Source organism: Oncorhynchus keta, unplaced genomic scaffold (assembly GCF_023373465.1).
Source record: "Oncorhynchus keta strain PuntledgeMale-10-30-2019 unplaced genomic scaffold, Oket_V2 Un_contig_1599_pilon_pilon, whole genome shotgun sequence".
NCBI lineage: Eukaryota > Metazoa > Chordata > Actinopteri > Salmoniformes > Salmonidae > Oncorhynchus > Oncorhynchus keta.
The window spans coordinates 471052-490812 of NW_026279648.1; the positions used below are offsets into that span (position 1 = coordinate 471052).

The following is a 19761-nucleotide window of genomic DNA, read 5'->3' on the forward strand; positions in this document are numbered from 1 at the left end:
GTGGTAATCATTTATGTATGTACTAATTGTAATATAAACAATAGGTTTGTACTAATTGTAATATAAACAATAGGTTTGTACTAATTGTAATATAAACAATAGGTTTGTACTAGTTGTAATATAAACAATAGGTTTGTACTAGTTGTAATTTAAACAATATTTTTGTACTAATTGTAATATAAACAATAGGTTTGTACTAGTTGTAATATAAACAATAGGTTTGTACTAGTTGTAATTTAAACAATAGGTTTGTACTAATTGTAATATAAACAATAGGTTTGTACTAGTTGTAATTTAAACAATAGGTTTGTACTAGTTGTAATTTAAACAATAGGTTTGTACTAATTGTAATATAAACAATAGGTTTGTACTAGTTGTAATTTAAACAATAGGTTTGTACTAGTTGTAATTTAAACAATAGGTTTGTACTAGTTGTAATTTAAACAATAGGTTTGTACTAGTTGTAATTTAAACAATAGGTTTGTACTAATTGGTACTGCAGTAAGAGCACCAGACTGAGCCATACACACACACACACACACACACACACACACACACACACACACACACACACACACACACACACACACACACACACACACACACACACACACACACACACACACACACACACACACACACACCCCATTTCAGCGTCCCCCTTTAATCTTACAGGGACATAAATTATTCAGCGTGAGCAGGTGGGAGGGGAGGTGAGGAGTGAGGAGGAGGTGTGGTTTATGTGGAAAGGGGAGCATCATTCAAAGAAGCACCCCCATCCCAACCCATCCAATCTCAGCCCATTCCCATCCCAGCCCACTCCCACTCCCACTCCCACTCCATCCCAGCCCACTCCCACTCCATCCCAGCCCACTCCCACTCCATCCCAGCCCACTCCCACTCCATCCCAGACCACTCCCACTCCCACTCCCACTCCATCCCAGCCCACTCCATCCCAGCCCACTCCCACTCCCACTCCCACTCCATCCCAGCCCACTCCCACTCCATCCCAGCCCACTCCCACTCCATCCCAGCCCACTCCCACTCCATCCCAGCCCACACCCACTCCACTCCATCCCAGCCCACTACCACTCCATCCCAGCCCACTCCCACTCCATCCCAGCCCACTCCCACTCCCACTCCCACTCCATCCCAGCCCACTCCATCCCAGCCCACTCCCACTCCCACTCCCACTCCATCCCAGCCCACTCCCACTCCATCCCAGCCCACTCCCACTCCATCCCAGCCCACTCCCACTCCCACTCCATCCCAGCCCACTACCACTCCCACCCCATTGCAGCCCACTCCATCCCAGCCCACTCCCGAGGCCATGAATGGGAATTTGGAGACAGCCAAAGATGTAAGAGGGAGAGGACAAAGAAGCCTAAGGGAGTGATGTGTGACCTTAGCACGCTAGGCAACACAGACACACTTCTGCCCTGCAATACTTTGGTATTGTTACTATTACATTGTTACTGACTACTGCATTGTTGGGTTTAGGGCTTGCAAGAAAGGCATTTCACTGTACTTGTGCATGTAACATTAAAACTTTATACACTAAAAACACACACAACCTCACAGTTGCAGTTATAGTAGGCACAAGCTAAAAATACCTGATGCGTTTCTGAGAGGTTCTTCTTCATCATCAAATCTGTGATCTTATTAAAAGATCCCAGTGGAAAGAGAGAGTAGCATCTCAAAATCAACTGAAATAAAAACAAGCAGCCTCTTGTTTGTTATACTTGCAACTGCTTAAACACATACAGACACGCACGCACGCACACACACACACACACACACACACACACAGAGGAGTCAGAGTCCATTGATCAACCTAAGGAAACTAGGTCTCGCTGCATGAAGCCAAGAAACATGCACGCTCAACCTCAATGCCCTCCTCACACACACACAGCTCAAGAAAGTTCTCGTCAACAAAGAGAAAGGGGGATACCTAGTCAGTTGTACAACAATGCATTCAACTGAAATGTGTCTTCTGCATTTAACCCAAGCAGGGTGCACTGTGATTGGTTAAACAGTGAGGTCAGTGAGCAGCGCTTGGGGAGCGAGGGATGGATGGAGAAGAGAAGAGCAGCACACACACAGAGAGAGCATATAACAGAACCTCATCAAACACATTGCCACCGCAGGAGAGAGAGAGATGGAAAGAGGGAGGGAGAGAAAGAGACAACAGGACAGAGAACCATTCCCTCCATACTACCATTGTACTGATCACTACAACAGGACAGAGAACCATTCCCTCCATACTACCGTTTGTACTGATCACTACAACAGGACAGAGAACCATTCCCTCCATACTACCATTGTACTGATCACTACAACAGGACAGAGAACCATTCCCTCCATACTACCATTGTACTGATCACTACAACAGGACAGAGAACCATTCCCTCCATACTACCATTGTACTGATCACTACAACAGGACAGAGAACCATTCCCTCCATACTACCATTGTACTGATCACTACAACAGGACAGAGAACCATTCCCTCCATACTACCATTGTACTGATCACTACAACAGGACAGGGGTTCAAATCTATACGCAGGCTTCCCAAACCACACAGACACACAGTTACAGCACAGACTCCATATGATGGATGACATCCAGCACCTCAGGTCACCAAACACAACATACGACAGAGACGTGCCTGACCGTGTCACAACAATAGCTCTACATCCCACAGGGACACTGTGTCATGACACATGCCGCTTCATGCATCATACAGTAACCCTACGAGTGGCAGCACTGTGCTGTTTGGATATTCCTGTGATGTCATCTCCATTTCTCTCAGTCTACTGTGTGTGAATGGCTCTGGGTGACAGGGGAAATAGATCCTCATACAGAGAGAGATGACTTCAGCTATAATGACACGACAGAGTACAGACTCACTCTAATGATGCAGACTCACTTCTACACACAACTGTCTGCTTAGGTGAGCTTGTTTGATTTATTTCACCTTTATTTTGACAGGGAGTCATGCTGAGACCAAGGTCTCTTTTTCAGAAGAACCCTGTGATTACAAAAAATTATACACATCAATACACTACAAAAAAGCACAACATAGATACAAATCACAATCATAGAAAACACACATTCTTCAGTAAAACAGATAATCAATCAGCAGCCATCTGAATAGAGATAGATAGGCCTAGAGACACCAAAACATCACATGTAAAGACCTTTGGAAAACTATTCCAAGAGTAAGGTGCAACAAAAACTGAAAGCTGATTTACCAAACTCAGTGGTAATGGAAGGGATATCCCGAGTTTGCCCTCCCTGAGACCGGGTCTGGTAGCTCCTACATCTGTAGGTTAACAACGATGCAAGGTACGGCGGAAGTTGTGTAAGGGGGCTTTATAAACTAAAATAATGCAATGCATCAATCTACCAGACCTCATAGAGGGCCAGCCTACTTTCATCAATGCACCGAGACCCCAAAGAGGGCCAGCCTACTTTCATCAATGCACCGATCTACGAGACCTCAGAGGCCCAGCCTACTTTCTGATACAGAAAGCAGTGATGTGTACTGAACCTGTCACCCTGTGTCTTTGTGCCTGTGCCTGTGACACAGAGAGAGAGAGAGAGAGAGAGAGAGAGAGAGAGAGAGAGAGAGAGAGAGAGAGAGAGAGAGAGAGAGAGAGAGAGAGAGAGACACAACTTCCCCTCATTAGTGAAAGACCATTGGTCAGCAGAGTGTGAGGGCCAGATAGAGGGAGCTTGAGAGAAGGGAAGAGAGGGAGAGAGAAGTGGAAAGAGCTGACAGAGAAACAGTGAGAGGGAGTAAAAGAGAAAAAGGGAGAAAGCTGAGCGATAGAGAGATGGCAGGATGGAGAGCGAGAGAGAGAGAGATGGCAGGATGCAGAGAGAGATGGCAGGATGGAGAGCGAGAGAGAGAGAGATGGCAGGATGCAGAGAGAGATGGCAGGATGGAGAGCGAGAGAGAGAGAGATGGCAGGATGCAGAGAGAGATGGCAGGATGGAGAGCGAGAGAGAGAGAGAGATGGCAGGATGGAGAGTGAGAGAGAGATGGCAGGATGCAGAGAGAGAGAGAGATGGCAGGATGCAGAGAGAGAGAGAGATGGCAGGATGGAGAGTGAGAGAGAGATGGCAGGATGGAGAGTGAGAGAGATGGCAGGATGCAGAGCGAGAGAAATAGCCCCACAAACACACAGCATATCATTACTTCCCCAAAACAAGGTGGCCCAAAAGGCACTGGACACTGAGAGGAAATATGCTCCCGTCTGCTCTGTACCACTACGATCAACCAGAGGTGAAAGATGCCTCATTCCTCATGCCTCCATTACAGAGACCATTAGAGCACATAAAGATGTACTGCCAGATTCTGTTGTTCTACACACCCAGAGGCAGAACTCGTGGATGCCATTTTAATGTCTCTGCATGCACCATGAAGGACATGCTACCGTACCTGTAGACTTCCAAACATTGCCCTAACACTAGTTAGCACAGGCTCGCAAAACTACCTCAACTTCCTTTATTCTGTGCGCAATGACAACTTCTAGAATCTTGCAGTATCCCTTTAAGACCTCATTTGAAAGCCTGCTTATGAACGGTTATAACCTGCTTATGAACAGCTTATAACCTGCTTATGAACGGCTTATAAACTATTGTTCCCGAGTGAATAAGTAGCCTATAAGCAGTATTACCAACCAAGTATTCATAATCAAAGATAGGCCTACAGCACTGGCACTAACAGGTTTCCCCAGATCAAAGCTTCGTGAGGAAGACATTAGGGACTAATTAAACAGCTCTTAAAGACATGCTCCGGTACTTTGGCGACTAGTAAGTATTTTTGAAACCTCCCGCTTTGGCCTGGATGTGTCGATATGTAGTTCACCCATACATAATCTATGATCGGAATTACTGTCTTACCTCAATGAGGCACGAAACTGCTCGTTTGAAAGTGACTATTTTCTGGAAGCTGTGCTGCATCATTTTCCCTACATTTCCCCCGCATGGGCCAGACCCCTAGCAATTTCAGTTCCAGCCAATGAGATTCAGCTCCTCGTAATTTGAGTGACAGCTGGCAAGAATCACACACAGCAGAGTGAGAGAGAGAGCAATGATGTGGTGCACATACAGTATCTGCACATATGTGATGTAGTACACTATTTTTGGGGACCACTTTTGGCTCATGGGTGTTTACTTTCAGAACTACTTGCTAATAAGTATACAAAAGTAATGGAGAATCCCTTTAATCATACAAAATACCGTCTAGTACTACTGGCTATTTTACTATCACATGCAGAAATCATGACATAGAGAGAAAGGGGATTTATCGCAGTAGATACAGAGAATGTTGGTGATAGGTTAAAGGTTATACTCACTGGTTCAGTTCAACATCCAAGATGAACTGCTCACCAAACGCGTCCACCTGGAAGCTGGCTTGGGCCACGTGGTTCCCCTGTGAATAAAAAAAATTCAGAAACGTTGTACAATCATCTCTATTCCATTTAGTGCTGAAAAAGCTTTTACAAAACAACTAACAATATACATACTGTCCATGAACTTTAAGCAAATGAAGACATTCTGAGAGACAGTGGAGCTGTGATGGAAGCTGAACCAGACCCACATATTCTGAGAGACAGGGGAGTTGTGATGGAAGCTGAACCAGACCCAGACATTCTGAGAGATAGGGGAGTTGTGATGGAAGCTGAACCAGACCCAGACATTCTGAGAGACAGGGGAGTTGTGATGGAAGCTGAACCAGACCCAGACATTCTGAGAGACAGGGGAGTTGTGATGGAAGCTGAACCAGACCCAGACATTATGACAGACAGGGGAGTTGTGATGGAAGCTGAACCATACCCAGACATTCTGAGAGACAGGGGAGTTGTGATGGAAGCTGAACCAGACCCAGACATTATGACAGACAGGGGAGTTGTGATGGAAGCTGAACCAGACCCAGACATTCTGAGAGACAGAGGAGTTGTGATGGAAGCTGAACCAGACCCAGATATTCTGAGAGACAGGGGAGCTGTGATGGAAGCTGAACCAGACCCAGACATTATGACAGTCAGGGGAGCTGTGATGGAAGCTGAACCAGACCCAGACATTCTGAGAGACAGGGGAGCTGTGATGGAAGCTGAACCAGACCCAGATATTCTGAGAGACAGGGGAGCTGTGATGGAAGCTGAACCAGACCCAGGCATTCTGAGAGACAAGGGAGCTGTGATGGAAGCTGAACGAGACCCAGACATTCCAAGAGACAGGGGAGCTATAATGGAAGCTGAACTAGACCCAGACATTCTGAGAGACATCGGTGAAATGAACCATGCAAATCTGAGTAACTCACACCCTCCCCCTGTACTCACACACACATCCACCCACCCACCCTCCCTGCTGGCTCATCCAGAAATTATTGATTGGGTTGAGGGGGAAGGTCTAATACATCGCTAGCTCTGGGCACATATGGCGCGTGGTCTATTACAGGCCCCGGGGGCATTGAGGACTTCCCACTATTGTCCCTGTGTAACTCTGAGTCCCCAGCTAGTCTAATACAGGACTAACCCCTCCCCCAGGCATGGCCCACGGGCCTGAGTCAATACACACCGGACGCTGCATTAAAACCAAGGGAGTGTGTGTGAGTATGAAATGCCGCAATCTTCACCCAAGGATGACCTTAGACCTCGGGGTCCCCTGTGGCCACAGACTCTATTGTTACTGTGTGTGTGTGTGTGTGTGTGTGTGTGTGTGTGTGTGTGTGTGTGTGTGTGTGTGTGTGTGTGTGTGTGTGTGTGTGTGTTAGTGTTAGTGTTAGTGTGTGTGTGTGTGTGTGTGTGTGTGTGTGTGTGTGTATGTGTGTGTGTGTGTGTGCATATACCGGTACGTGAGTATGTGATTCCTTTTCAGGGCACACCTTAAAATCAAATTAAGCGAATTGAATCCACATGAAGTGGTACCAGTAATTGTGTTCTCCTGGACCAGATTTCCCAGTTTGACTGGGCCGAGTCGAGGCACCGAGACCATCAGCGACTCCTGTTTCATTGATTAGTGCATCATAGCAGGACCTAACTCCACTGATGGAGCTAGGGGCCTACCAGGGAGTGCTGTTATCCTACTACAACACAGACAGCCTTAAACACACGCACACTGATGGAGCTAGGGGCCTACCAGGGAGTGCTGTTATCCTACTACAACACAGACAGCCTTAAACACACGCACACTGATGGAGCTAGGGGCCTACCAGGGAGTGCTGTTATCCTACTACAACACAGACAGCCTTACACACACGCACACTGATGGAGCTAGGGGCCTACCAGGGAGTGCTGTTATCCTACTACAACACAGACAGCCTTACACACACACACACACACACACACACACACACACACACACACACACACACACACACACACACACACACACACACACACACACACACACACACACACACACACACACACACACACACACACACACACACACACACACACACACACACACACACACACACACAGCAGACTCCACTGTTGGCTATGGCCGATGACTATAAGTGCTTTTCCTCCACAGAAACACTAAAACAGCACTCAACTGAGCTCTTCTCAAAGCTCCTCTTTTAAAAATGTGTACAGTAGGTTACGCCTTTAACTGAAAATAGTAGACTCAACGCAAGTCTATAAACAGTTATTTTTGTGTGTCATACGTTTAAGAATGATTTGACAGGTTCCTTTCAGATGTTATGATACCGAGCTAAAAACAGCCGAAATCAGAGCATAATCAGACAATATGACGCTGAGAATGCAGGCTGTGTGACAAAGTGGCTGATTTGAGGTCAGTTTAAAACTCTCTCTGGGGATGACAAGAAACTCAAAGACTGATCAGATCAAATGAAGATTCCATCATATCTCTTTCTCTCTCTTTGTGGGGCAGTATAATTTCACCTGGAGTCACCTGATGCAGTTGTGCTGTAAATAGTGACAAAAAGATGAGGCAGTGTTTCCCCCAAGAACTTTCTTTTAGGCGGCACAATAATCTTATTTTGAAGACAAATGAAGCCAAACTAGTTTATCAGTATCTGGCACACATGTTCCAGTCCCAAGTTAACTGTTCTAATGACGTACGCTCATTCTAGTAAACAAACTGAAAGGGTGCATATAAACAGAGAAAGAGCACATTCTACATTATCACCTCACTCAAAACGTCCTATTTTTGGGGCGACTAAAACCATGGTTTGGTCAAACTATAAAGTGCATTATCCTTATGATTCCTGTAATGAAAGTGTCTGCCCTTGTGCCTGTGCTCTCGATGTCCCTCTGCTCAGGCTGAAATTTCAGGCGGTCTTTTCAAACAGTTCTTACACTAAAAGGGCACTATCATCATTTCACAGTATTATTCCAACTTCGGGTGGAAATATATATAAAACACAGACAAATCACATGTGTTGACTGCACTGGGACTTTAATATAAATGACACAACTAGATTTTAGATAAAAGGCAGGAATAGTGGAATAAAAATCGGATGATGTTTATAACGTGTCCATTTCAGAGGTAGAGAGCCTTATGATTGTATCTGAGTATCCAGACTAGGTCTTCACATCAAATAACCAAAGCAACCACCCAGCTAGTGAACTGTAAAGGATGCCAACCAGATAGAGAGCAGACTCTCTTTAACCATCCAAGAAGCAGTGTGTCTCAGACATAGGGCCATGTGGGTTACGGGCGAATCCATTGTAAGGGCACAAACCAATCATTAGGTCCGCTCACCTTTATAATAATAAGAACCTCTCTTACTATATAAGGAAAACAACATATTTGACCTAATTAAACATGTATGGATGTTATAGGCCTATGTGTCTATTCATTCTAATGCATAGGCTTCATCCCCATGTGTTTCATGTATGGGCTCTTTTTCTGATCAGGCCTGAGCCTGTCTTTGTGTATGTATGTGCATAGAAACCCCCACAATATACCACCAGGCTATCTTTATTTTGCTCAATGAAAAGACATTTCTATAAATAGACCACTAGTCAAAAGAACTAGCGTGTTATAGGTGAAAATGTGATCTTGCCGAATTCTCTGTGAAATGCATAAAAAGGAGATGATTCAACAAAAAACATAAACAACATGAGAATAGCGGGATGTCTCCAATAGCAACGCGTACCAAAGGCATTTGTCTCTGCACATAGCGGATCTCCATCGCCACCGTCACCATAACAAATAACACCACCACTGTGTAGGCTACCTGTGTGGGGCTGGAACTGGCTCTAGTCCTGGTGCTGATGACATCGTGGGTGATTTGACTGTGGTTGTGCATGCTGTAGAGCAGACGGAGAGGGACCGTGTCCTCCTTCCATGCGAACCTGCTCGCATCACGAACAGCCTTCGCCTGTGACAAGGCGTCTCCTGCACAGGGAGGAAACAGCGATGTTTAAGATTGCGATAGCTATCCTGGCGCAAAAAAACACAGCTACAAGCGCCGATACCAAAACATACATCAATGTGAAATAGCACTGTAATGGTTTTGGAATAGCTTTCCTCAAATAGTTTTGATTAATAATAGACTAATTCCCTTTCACACGGTTACATTAAATGCATATTTTAGAGGTTGTTTACGTTGGGGATTCAGGTTCTCTCTCTGGCAGCATAATAACATGGAATGTGGAACATGTTATTGGTGATGCTGTTGCCATTCGGATCTATTCCAATAAAATACATAGCAATATTTGTTGTCATAAATACATTACCATTTCGAGGTATATGATTGCTGGAATGAACGATGCACATCAGTCCATAGATGCACAAAAGGGAAATCCACCATCGCCGATACATCGTCATCAGTTTTTCTTCATCGAATGGACAGAAAGAGGGACAACAAAAAATAGCGATATCCTAAAACGGATTTGGGCACCTCTCTCTTCGCTTGAGGAGGTTCGGAGTTGCAGAGCACAGATGAACGCGCGCGCTGGTCGTCTGCTTAGCGCAATCTCTTGTGCTGGTGGCCATCGGGGTGCTCTTGCTGCCCCTGCATTGAGACGCTCCCGCTGCTGTTTCTACCGCTTGAACGCCAAGTGCATCTGAGCGCGCTGAGTCTCTATGGAACACAGAGCGGAGAGGGAGGAGAGGTAAGAGGAAGGGAGGAGAGGAGAGGTGACACATTAAAGCACATCAATATCCAGCAGCTCACTGCAGAAGCGCCTCATGCGTAAACATGAGAGGAGAACAGCGATTGCCGAGATGGGATGTCGGGAACTGTAGTGTGCACGCTCCATCTCCATACAGACCTAGACTACCTTCTGACTGCTTCTGCGCATAATCATAGAAGGGCACAATCACTGAAGGGCACGGTCAAGATAAACAAACTGTAATACTGCTGTGTTGTGTAATAACAGCCCATCATGCTCTTTCTAGACTATATTCTCAGTTGCTGTATAATTAGCCCAACCCACAGCCAGATTACGCTATTATTCCTTTTATATAATCTGCGTCCACCTGTAATGTGCCCAGCCGTCTGTCTATACACTGGTGTTCCCCTGCGACCGGCTCATACATTAAACATCCTCCGTTCAGGCTGCAAAAGGCATCAGTTTCCTCCTAAAATCGGTTTAATTGCCCTTCAGCCTAAAAAACGTGAAAATATAAGTACTATTTGAATAAAACATAATTTTCCACCACCATGCTAGAGTGGCTAATGCTACTTCCTGATTGTAACTGACAGTTAGACTTACAGGTTATGTCGTTGTCTTTTGTTTGAATTGTTTATGTGTCCGCTGTGCGGGGGAAATGATAATACAAGCGGAACTACGTAGCTAATACTGTTGTAACGGGGATCCTTATTGTAGCAACACACCTTTGGAGGGAAGGCAATCCTGCGCTGCGTTAGCTAAGTTTTCATGTCATCGGGTGTAGTTCATAATGGTTGAAGAGTGTATGTTAGGATGAAGTGTGAATTCATGCCAGGAATAATAAGTGTGAAGTTTAATTTCCTCCCTTCTGTAATAAGCAGCCAATGAGGTATTTGTTCCTTTATTCATGTGTTAATCTGAACCTGTTATAACGCCGGTTAAACTGTTATGTATGTAAGCACTTCAGAGTTATACCAAGCTAATAAGTCACTCGTAAGATAAGGTCGTAAGAGTGTGCTTAACTGTATTTTTCATTTACTTTATAGTTCTCACGGAAGGTGATAATTCTGACTAAAACTACAGAATAAAGCCGCCAGTTAAAATCAAGGAACGGTTGTGCTCGTGGTTACTGAAGGGAGCTACAGTGAGAACTCAATGCTCTTCACGAGCAAGAGAGAAAGAAGAATCTCATCCAGCTGTAAAACATCTACAAGATTCCCAAATCCTGGTAGACCTTGTCATCTGCCAGATAAGAGTTTTGCACCTACCTGCAAACTAAGAAGAAAATCTCCACATAAGGAAGCATCGTGAGGCAACATAAGGTCAAGACTAACAGGAAAGTCAGACACGCAAGTACAAGTCAAGGTGTTTGAAGGTGGTCCTAGCCTTCTGAACAGCTAATAAGAGACTTTAAGATCACAATTCGTAAGGACTGGAGATAGTTGTCTATTTCATAAAGACTCTGGTATTATGCATTTGCTCTTTCTATCTTAATGTATCGCTGGTATGTGTATTACTGAAAAATATTATTTGATACTTACTAAATATATATATATATAGTCACAAACATTAAGGGTCAGCGTACACCTATTAATTCTATTTTCACCTGTAAGTTAATAGTGTAATTGTTTGGTAAGGTGTTTGTTCAAGCCTTTGTTTCAAGCATTATACATGTTTATACCACGTACTGAGGTATAAATTACAGTGAATTAGAGTATAAATTACCTACTCACTTATCCAAACCTTAGCTAGAATTGATTTGACTTGATTTAGAATGTCAGAAAGAGGTAGTTTCACTAAAGGTGATAGAGATGGGGTGGGTCAAGTTGAGCAGCTGCAGCAACACCTCGCAAACTTCGAGCCTTCATCAGAACAAACAGAGCAGCAGGAAGAGGTAGCACAACAAGAGCCACGAAAAGGTGAGAGGGTCCGCAGGTTAACTGAAAAGGGCAGAGAACTGCGCGACGAAAGGTGGAGACAGCTCGAACAACGTTTCAGGGTCAGCTATGAGAAGTGGAAGGCTCTGGTAAAGGAAGCAAAACTGTCACTGACAGGTTGTTGCTCTGAAGACCTACTAGAAGACCTCTTAAACAAGATTAGCCATACCTCTACAGAGCTAAACCGTGTCTATGTAAATTTGCGTCAAATCGACATTCCCGACAACGATATACGACGCAGAGTTGATACTTGTGAAGCAGTTACAATGTCTATTATCAAGACTGTAAGGTGTCATTTAAAAGGCAGGGAAGAAGGTCAAAGTAACCAGATAGAGTTGCACTGGAAGGACAGCAATTCCTTGTGCATGTCCGAACTCTCACATAAGTCAAGTCCCAACTATCAGCCCTCAAGTGCTTCCTCCCAGTCTCAAAACAACTCAAAGGTAAACTCCAGATGCTCAAGCGTGTCATCTGTCAAGAGACAAGAGGCTGCGGCGGAAGTTGCTGCTAACCAAGCAGCTTTAGAAGTAATGGTTAAGCAAGAACGCCAACTAGAAGAGCTTCAGCGACTCGAAGATGAAGATAAGAAGAGGACAGCGGAGCAAGAAGCTGAGGCTGTGAAACGCAGCTTAGAAGAAGCTAGGCTGCGAGTCAAGTTAGAGGTAGAAAATGCTGCCAGACGAAGGACACTAGAAGACAAGCGTAGAGAGTTAGAGCACCTAGAAGTGCTCAAGAAACTAAATGCTGCCAAGGCGCGAATGCAAGTGTATGAGCAAGATGAAAACTCAGAGGACGAGAAGAGAGAACTACTCTCTAACTGCAAGTATGTGAAAGAAGTCATGCACAGAAGTGGCTCATTTCACAGTCTCTCACCACAACATGTTGTGACAAGCACACAGCAAGAAGATGGCACCAAGACCATGTTCAGGTTACTAGCGGAAGCAATCAGTGAAAGCCGCCTCCCCATACCAGAACCAGTAACATTCAATGGAGAGCCTCTCTCGTACACTGACTGGAAGGTCTCTTTTCAGACTCTGATAGACAGGAAGAACATACCAACAACTGAGAAGATATATTACTTAAGAAAATATGTCGGTGGGCCTGCCAAGAAAGCCATCGAAAGTTACTTTATGTTAGGAACAGAATCAGCCTACCATGCTGCTTGGACCATTCTTGAAGAAAGGTACGGAAACAAATTCTTCATCGCCAAGTCTTTCAGAGATAAGCTCAATGCATGGCCTACGATAGGATCCAAGGACAGTCTTGAACTTAGAGACCTTGTAGACTTTCTTCGCAGCTGTGAAGCTGCTATGTCTCAGAATAAGGGCCTGGAGGTGCTTAATGACTGTAATGAAAACCAAAAGATCCTCGCTAAACTTCCAGATTGGCTAACTTCAAGATGGAATAGAAAGGTCACAGACATCTTAGAAGAAACGGAGATCTTTCCTAGCTTCAGTCAGTTTGTGAAGTTTCTCACAAGAGAAGCCAAGATTGCTTGCAATCCTGTAACATCCCTTCATGCTTTGAAACCAAGTGAAGATGGGAAACTTAAGACGCCAAGGATTCAAAACCCCGGAGCAAGGGTATTAGCAACTAACTCTGATGAGAAAGATACTGTTACTAGTTGTGTCTTCTGTGAGAAGTCAGGTCACAGTCTCCACAAATGCTGGAAGTTCATGGATAAGCCCACCGCAGAGCGACAGAAGTTTGTTCAAGAGAATAAATTGTGCTTTGGCTGTTTAAGGCCTGGCCATCGATCGAAAGATTGTGATAACAGGAACACCTGCGACACGTGTCAGAGGAGGCATCCATCCTGCCTGCACGAAGATCGTACTAAAGAAAGGTTAAGGGATAGGAAGACCTCACAAGATAAGGGGACAAGAGCGTCAAGTGAGGCCATATCTAACAGAGTCGTAAGGGACATTAACACTCACACCTCCACAATCATTCCAGTATGGGTGTCAACCACAAGTGAGCCAGATCGTGAAGTTCTTGTGTATGCACTTCTTGACACCCAGAGCGACACCACTTTTATCCTTGAAGAGACAACAAAGGCTCTCAATACAAGGAAGGAGCCAGTCCAACTGAAACTCTCTACAATGGCTTCAAGAAATACCACTGTGCCCTGCCAGAAGCTGTCTGGTTTGCAGGTTAGAGGGTTTTACTTGGAGAAGAAAATCCCTCTGCCAACGACCTACTCGAGAGAGTTTATTCCTGCAAACAGAGATCATATTCCTACTCCAGAGACTGCAAGAGCATGGTCTCATCTTGAACACATTGCAGAGGAGATTGCTCCTCAACAGAGCTGTGATGTCGGTCTCTTAATTGGCTACAACTGCTCCCAGGCTCTCCTTCCAAGAGAAATTGTGTCTGGTAAGGGAAATCAGCCTTTTGCTCAGAGAACAGATCTTGGCTGGAGCATAGTCGGCTATGGAAATCCATGTATCGACTATGGCGACCCTATTGGAGTGAGTCATCGGGTTATCGTTAGACAGGTGATGCCAAGCCTTCAATCTTCTTCCAACCTCACAAATCAAGTACACTATGTTTGTAGAACACATGCAAGAGAGGTAATCACAACACTGGACATTATCAAGACGCTTGAATCTGACTTCAACGAGAGACCTGCAGAAGAGGACCTCATATCTCAAGAGGATATCCGGTTCCTGAAGAAAATGAAAGAGGGCATCAGACGTAAGGACAATGGACATTATGAGATGCCGCTGCCGTTTAAGGAAGAAAGACCCAATCTGCCGAACAATAAAACATGTGCAGTTCACCGACTCAAGTGCCTGGAAAGGAGCCTAAGGAGAGACAAGCAGTACTACAAGGACTACACAGCATTCATGGAAGAGACTATAGCTTGTGGAGATGCTGAGAAGGTCTCTAAAGAGGAAATTAACAAGCATCCAGCATGGTATATCCCGCACCATGGAGTTTATCACCCACAAAAGCCTGGGAAGATACGAGTCGTCTTTGACTGCTCAGCTAAGTTTCGAGAGACGTCCTTGAATGATCATCTCCTTACCGGTCCAGAGTTGACAAACACATTGCTGGGCATCCTTTGTCGTTTTCGTAAGGGTCCAGTTGCAATCATGTGTGACGTAGAGTGCATGTTCCACCAGTTTCATGTGAAAGCAGAAGACCAAGATTATCTACGGTTCCTTTGGTGGGAGAACGGAGATCTAGAGTCTCAACCCTCAGCGTATCGTATGAAGGTCCACTTGTTCGGCGCAGCTTCATCTCCTGGTTGCGCCAACTATGGTCTCAAACATCTTGCTGCCGAAGGACGAGGAAGCTTCAGCGAGAAGTCTATCCAGTTCATAGAAAGGAACTTTTATGTTGATGATGGGTTGACGAGCGTATCGTCTGAAGCTGAAGCGGCCCAGCTGGGGAAAGAAGCAAGAGAGCTTTGCAGCATCGGCAAACTTCGGTTGCACAAGTTTATCTCTAACAGCAAGGAAGTTATAGCCACAATTCCCAAGGAAGAACGTGCCACGGGTGCCAAAGACCTGGATATGGCTCTGGGTGAACCACACATGGAGAGAGCGCTTGGTGTACTGTGGTGTGTCGCATCAGACGAGTTCCAGTTTAGAGTAGTTGTCAAGGAACGCCCACTCACAAGAAGAGGAGTGTTGTCTACAGTAGCCTCTGTATATGATCCGCTTGGGTTTGTGGCACCCTTTGTCCTGGTGGGGAAGCAGATCTTGCAGCGGATGTGTCGTGACAGAATCGACTGGGATGACCCCCTTCCAGATGACCTACGTTCCCAGTGGGAATTCTGGCTCCAAGGTCTACAAAACTTGTCTGAAGTAAGGATCCAACGAAGCTACTTGCCATCAAGTTTCAAGGAGGTGCAGAGTTATGAGCTCCATCACTTCTCCGACGCTAGTACCTCAGGTTATGGAGAGTGCTCATACCTCAGAACAATCAGCACCGCAGGAGAAGTTCATTGCTCCCTAGTTATGGCAAAGTCGAGAGTCGCCCCTTCCAAGGTTACGACCATACCACGACTGGAACTTTCAGCAGCGGTGGTAGCTGTTCGAACAAGTGACATGCTCAAAAAGGAGTTAGAGATACAAGGTCTACAGGAATACTTCTGGACAGAGTCGAAGGTAGTTCTTGGCTACATCAACAATGAAGCCAGAAGATTCCACGTCTTTGTAGCTAACCGTATTCAACGCATTAAACCTCCAACACAGACAGAAATGGAGTAAAGACTGAAGAAACGCAAGGATTAATGACATTGTCATTTTGCAAGATGATACTGCACCACGCAACCAGTGGAAATTGGCAAAGGTTACAGAAGTGTACCCGGGACAGGATGGCCGGGTGAGAAGATTCAAGTTACTGATCAGCGACTCAACCGAAGATGAGAGAGGTAAACGCATCACCAAACCCACCTGTCTGGAGAGGCCCATCCATAAGACAGTCACCCTCCTGGAAGCCGATCAAGAAACCTGCAGACCCCTTTCACAGAAATCACTGGTGATTGGTGGGAGTGTAACTGACAGTTAGACTTACAGGTTATGTCGTTGTCTTTTGTTTGAATTGTTTATGTGTCCGCTGTGCGGGGGAAATGATAATACAAGCGGAACTACGTAGCTAATACTGTTGTAACGGGGATCCTTATTGTAGCAACACACCTTTGGAGGGAAGGCAATCCTGCGCTGCGTTAGCTAAGTTTTCATGTCATCGGGTGTAGTTCATAATGGTTGAAGAGTGTATGTTAGGATGAAGTGTGAATTCATGCCAGGAATAATAAGTGTGAAGTTTAATTTCCTCCCTTCTGTAATAAGCAGCCAATGAGGTATTTGTTCCTTTATTCATGTGTTAATCTGAACCTGTTATAACGCCGGTTAAACTGTTATGTATGTAAGCACTTCAGAGTTATACCAAGCTAATAAGTCACTCGTAAGATAAGGTCGTAAGAGTGTGCTTAACTGTATTTTTCATTTACTTTATAGTTCTCACGGAAGGTGATAATTCTGACTAAAACTACAGAATAAAGCCGCCAGTTAAAATCAAGGAACGGTTGTGCTCGTGGTTACTGAAGGGAGCTACACTGATGTTGCGCATTGTGTTTTGCCATGGATAAACTACTGTAAGCAGGTCCCCTACAAGCATACACATATACCAGAAATCATCACAACTTGATCATGTATTAAACCCCTTTAGGCCTATAGCGCATTTTAGGAGCAATCCAAAGGTAATAACATTCACAAGTGCCGTATTTGGTCCCAAAACAAACCTCTAGGCCAATTGATATTTGTATTCAAGATGATCCTACAACCCAGGGGAATACAGTGCAAGAGGCATCACTACAGCCCCTGGTTCAATTCCAGACTGTATCACATCCGGCTGTGATTGGGAGTCCCATAGCGTGGCGTACAATTGGCCCAGCGTTGTAGGCTGTCATTGTAAATAAGAATTTGTTCTTACCGGACTTACCTAGTTAAATACAAATACATTTTAAAAAAGGTCCCCAAGAACACAGTGGCCAACATCATTCTTAAATGGAAGAAGTTTGGAACTACCAAGACTCTTCCTTGAGCTGGCCACCCAACCCAAACTGAGCAATCAGGGGAGAAGGGAGGGAGGGAGTTGCAGCGACAGATTAACCTTTGTCACTGACAGAGCTCCAGAGTTCCTCTGTGGAGATGGGAGAAACTTCCAGAAGGACAACCATCTCTGCAGCACTCCACCAATCAGGCCTTTATGGTAGAGTGGCCAAACAGAAGCAGTTCCCTAGTAAGAAGCACACAGCCCACTTGGAGTATTCCAAAAGGCACCTAAAGGACTCTCAGACCATGAGAAACAAGATTCTCTGGTCTGATGAAACCAAGATGAACCTGTTTGACCTGAATGCCAAGCGTCACGTCTGGAGAAAACCTGGCACCATCCCTACAGTGAAGCATGGTGGTGGCAGCATCATACTGTGGGGATGTTTTTCAGCGGCAGGGACTAGGAGGTTAGTCAGGATTGAGGGAAAGAGGAACAAAGCAAAGTACAGAGAGAACCTTGTGGCCAGATGTAAGCCACTCCTTAGTAAAAACCAGTAACCAGTCCACTTGGAGCCAAAAGGCACCTAAAGGACTCTCCGACCATGAGAAACAAGATTCTCTGGTCTGATGAAACCAAGATTGAATACTTTGGCCTGACTAGTCAGGATCGAGGGAAAGATTAACGTAGAAAATTACAGAGATCCTTGATGAAAACCTGCTCCAGAGCACTTAGGACCTCAGACTGGGGCAAAGGTTCACCTTCCAACAGAACAACAACCCTAAGCACACAGCCAAGACAACGCATGAGTGGCTTCAGGAAGTCTCTGAATGCCCATGAGTGGCCCAGCCAGAGCCTGGACTTGAACCTGATTGAACATCTCTAGAGAGACCTGAAAATAGCTGTGCAGCGACACTCCCCATTCAACTTGACAGAGCTTGAGAGGATCTGCAGAGAAGAATGGGAGAAACTCCCCAAATACAGTTGTGCCAAGTTTGTAGCGTCATACCCAAGAAGACTCAAGGCTGTATTTGCTGCCAAAGGTGCTTCAACAAAGTACTGAAAATGTCTAAAAAGCTGTTTTTGCTTTGTCATTATGGGTTATTGTGTGTAGATTGAGGAGGGAAAAAACCTATTTAATACATTTTAGATTTTTTTTAATTTCACCTTTATTTAACCAGGTAGGCTAGTTGAGAACAAGTTCTCATTTACAACTGCGACCTGGCCAAGATAAAGCAAAGCAGTGTGAACAGACAACAATACAGATTTACACATGGAGTAAACAATAAACAAGTCAATAACACAGTAGAAAAAAAGAAAAAAATAGTCTATATACATTGTGTGCAAAAGGCATGAGGAGGCAGGCAAATAATTACAATTTAGCAGATTAACACTGGAGTGATAAATGATCAGATGGTCATGTGCAGGTAGAGATACTGGTGTGCAAAAGAGCAGAAAAGTAAACAAATAAAAACAGTATGGGGATGAGGTAGGTAGATTGGGTGGGCTATTTACCGATGGACTACGTGCAGCTGCAGCGATCGGTTAGCTGCTCAGATAGCAGATGTTTAAAGTTGGTGAGGGAGATAAGTCTCCAACTTCAACGATTTTTGCAAGAATAAGAATGTCACTTAAAAAAAATGGAAAAAGTCAAGGGGTCTGAATACATTCCAAATGCATTGTATGGCTAGCCCCATATCCTCCTCAACATTACTTCCACCTGCTCTCATTACCTATTGATTGCTCATTGTCAGCAAATAATCCTTGCCTCTGTTCAGGCATGTGTACAGATAGGGCTCTACCCGTGCAGAGCACATGCCCCTTCCAGTCTCCAAAGTACACTTTTCCATGGTGGTATAATTTCCCCCAAAAATGTGTAAAAAAAAAAATACAATAAATATGTCATTGTTCTAAACCCACTGAACTCGAATTCTCACCTATTCCTCCGAACCAAAAATGTGTGCGTCTTGATTGTTGACCAATGACCAGCAGCGTTGCATGGGTAAAATCACTGGGGAAGCCTCCACTATTCCAGCACCATTTCAACTTCAACATCATCAAATCACCTATGCTTAGTCTAATACAGTGACAACTAAAAGGTACCAAAAATGATTTAGTCCAATCAACATAGGCTAAATATGTGGCTGTCCATGGTTCTGATTTTATGCTTGTGTACGTAGTCTTTCATGCAAGTAGAAAAACATGTTGACTCACTCTA

General features: G+C 44.7%; 2 protein-coding genes across 6 annotated transcripts in view; one reads left to right on the forward strand and one right to left on the reverse strand.

The window, feature by feature from the left end:
- Positions 1-16634, reverse strand: part of LOC118373852 (disintegrin and metalloproteinase domain-containing protein 22) — a 139068-nt gene extending 122434 nt beyond the window's left edge. For 2 of the 4 annotated variants that reach the window (XM_052502628.1, XM_052502625.1), the window contains exons 1-4: positions 10472-10594; positions 9727-10073; positions 9225-9385; positions 5368-5444 (exon numbers count right to left, since the gene is read on the reverse strand). In XM_052502628.1, coding sequence (XP_052358588.1) covers positions 5368-5444; positions 9225-9385; positions 9727-9817 — 329 coding nt within the window. In that variant the 5' untranslated portion in view covers positions 9818-10073; positions 10472-10594. Of the gene's footprint in view, positions 1-5367; positions 5445-9224; positions 9386-9726; positions 10074-10471; positions 10595-10707; positions 10777-16565 lie in introns of those variants that run through there. The other 2 variants (XM_052502627.1, XM_052502626.1) reach the window with 2 other exon arrangements.
- On the forward strand, positions 10844-17069 carry LOC127919198 (uncharacterized). 2 transcript variants are annotated; one of them, XM_052502624.1, is made up of 2 exons: positions 10844-10993; positions 11151-17069. In XM_052502624.1, exon 2 carries the CDS (start codon positions 11879-11881, stop codon positions 16256-16258), a length of 4380 nt encoding a protein of 1459 aa, XP_052358584.1. In that variant the 5' UTR covers positions 10844-10993; positions 11151-11878; the 3' UTR covers positions 16259-17069. The 2 variants fall into 2 exon arrangements, 1 of the variants encoding a protein (XP_052358584.1); XR_008102160.1 differs by lacking the exon at positions 10844-10993 and having other exon boundaries at positions 11047-16851; positions 17009-17069.
- The last annotated feature ends 2692 nt before the right edge of the window (positions 17070-19761 follow it).

What these genes read in the sequence shown, in the direction of transcription:
- LOC127919198 (XM_052502624.1), top strand. Translation starts at nt 11,879, where the DNA reads ATGTCAGAAAGAGGTAGTTTCACTAAAGGTGATAGAGATGGGGTGGGT.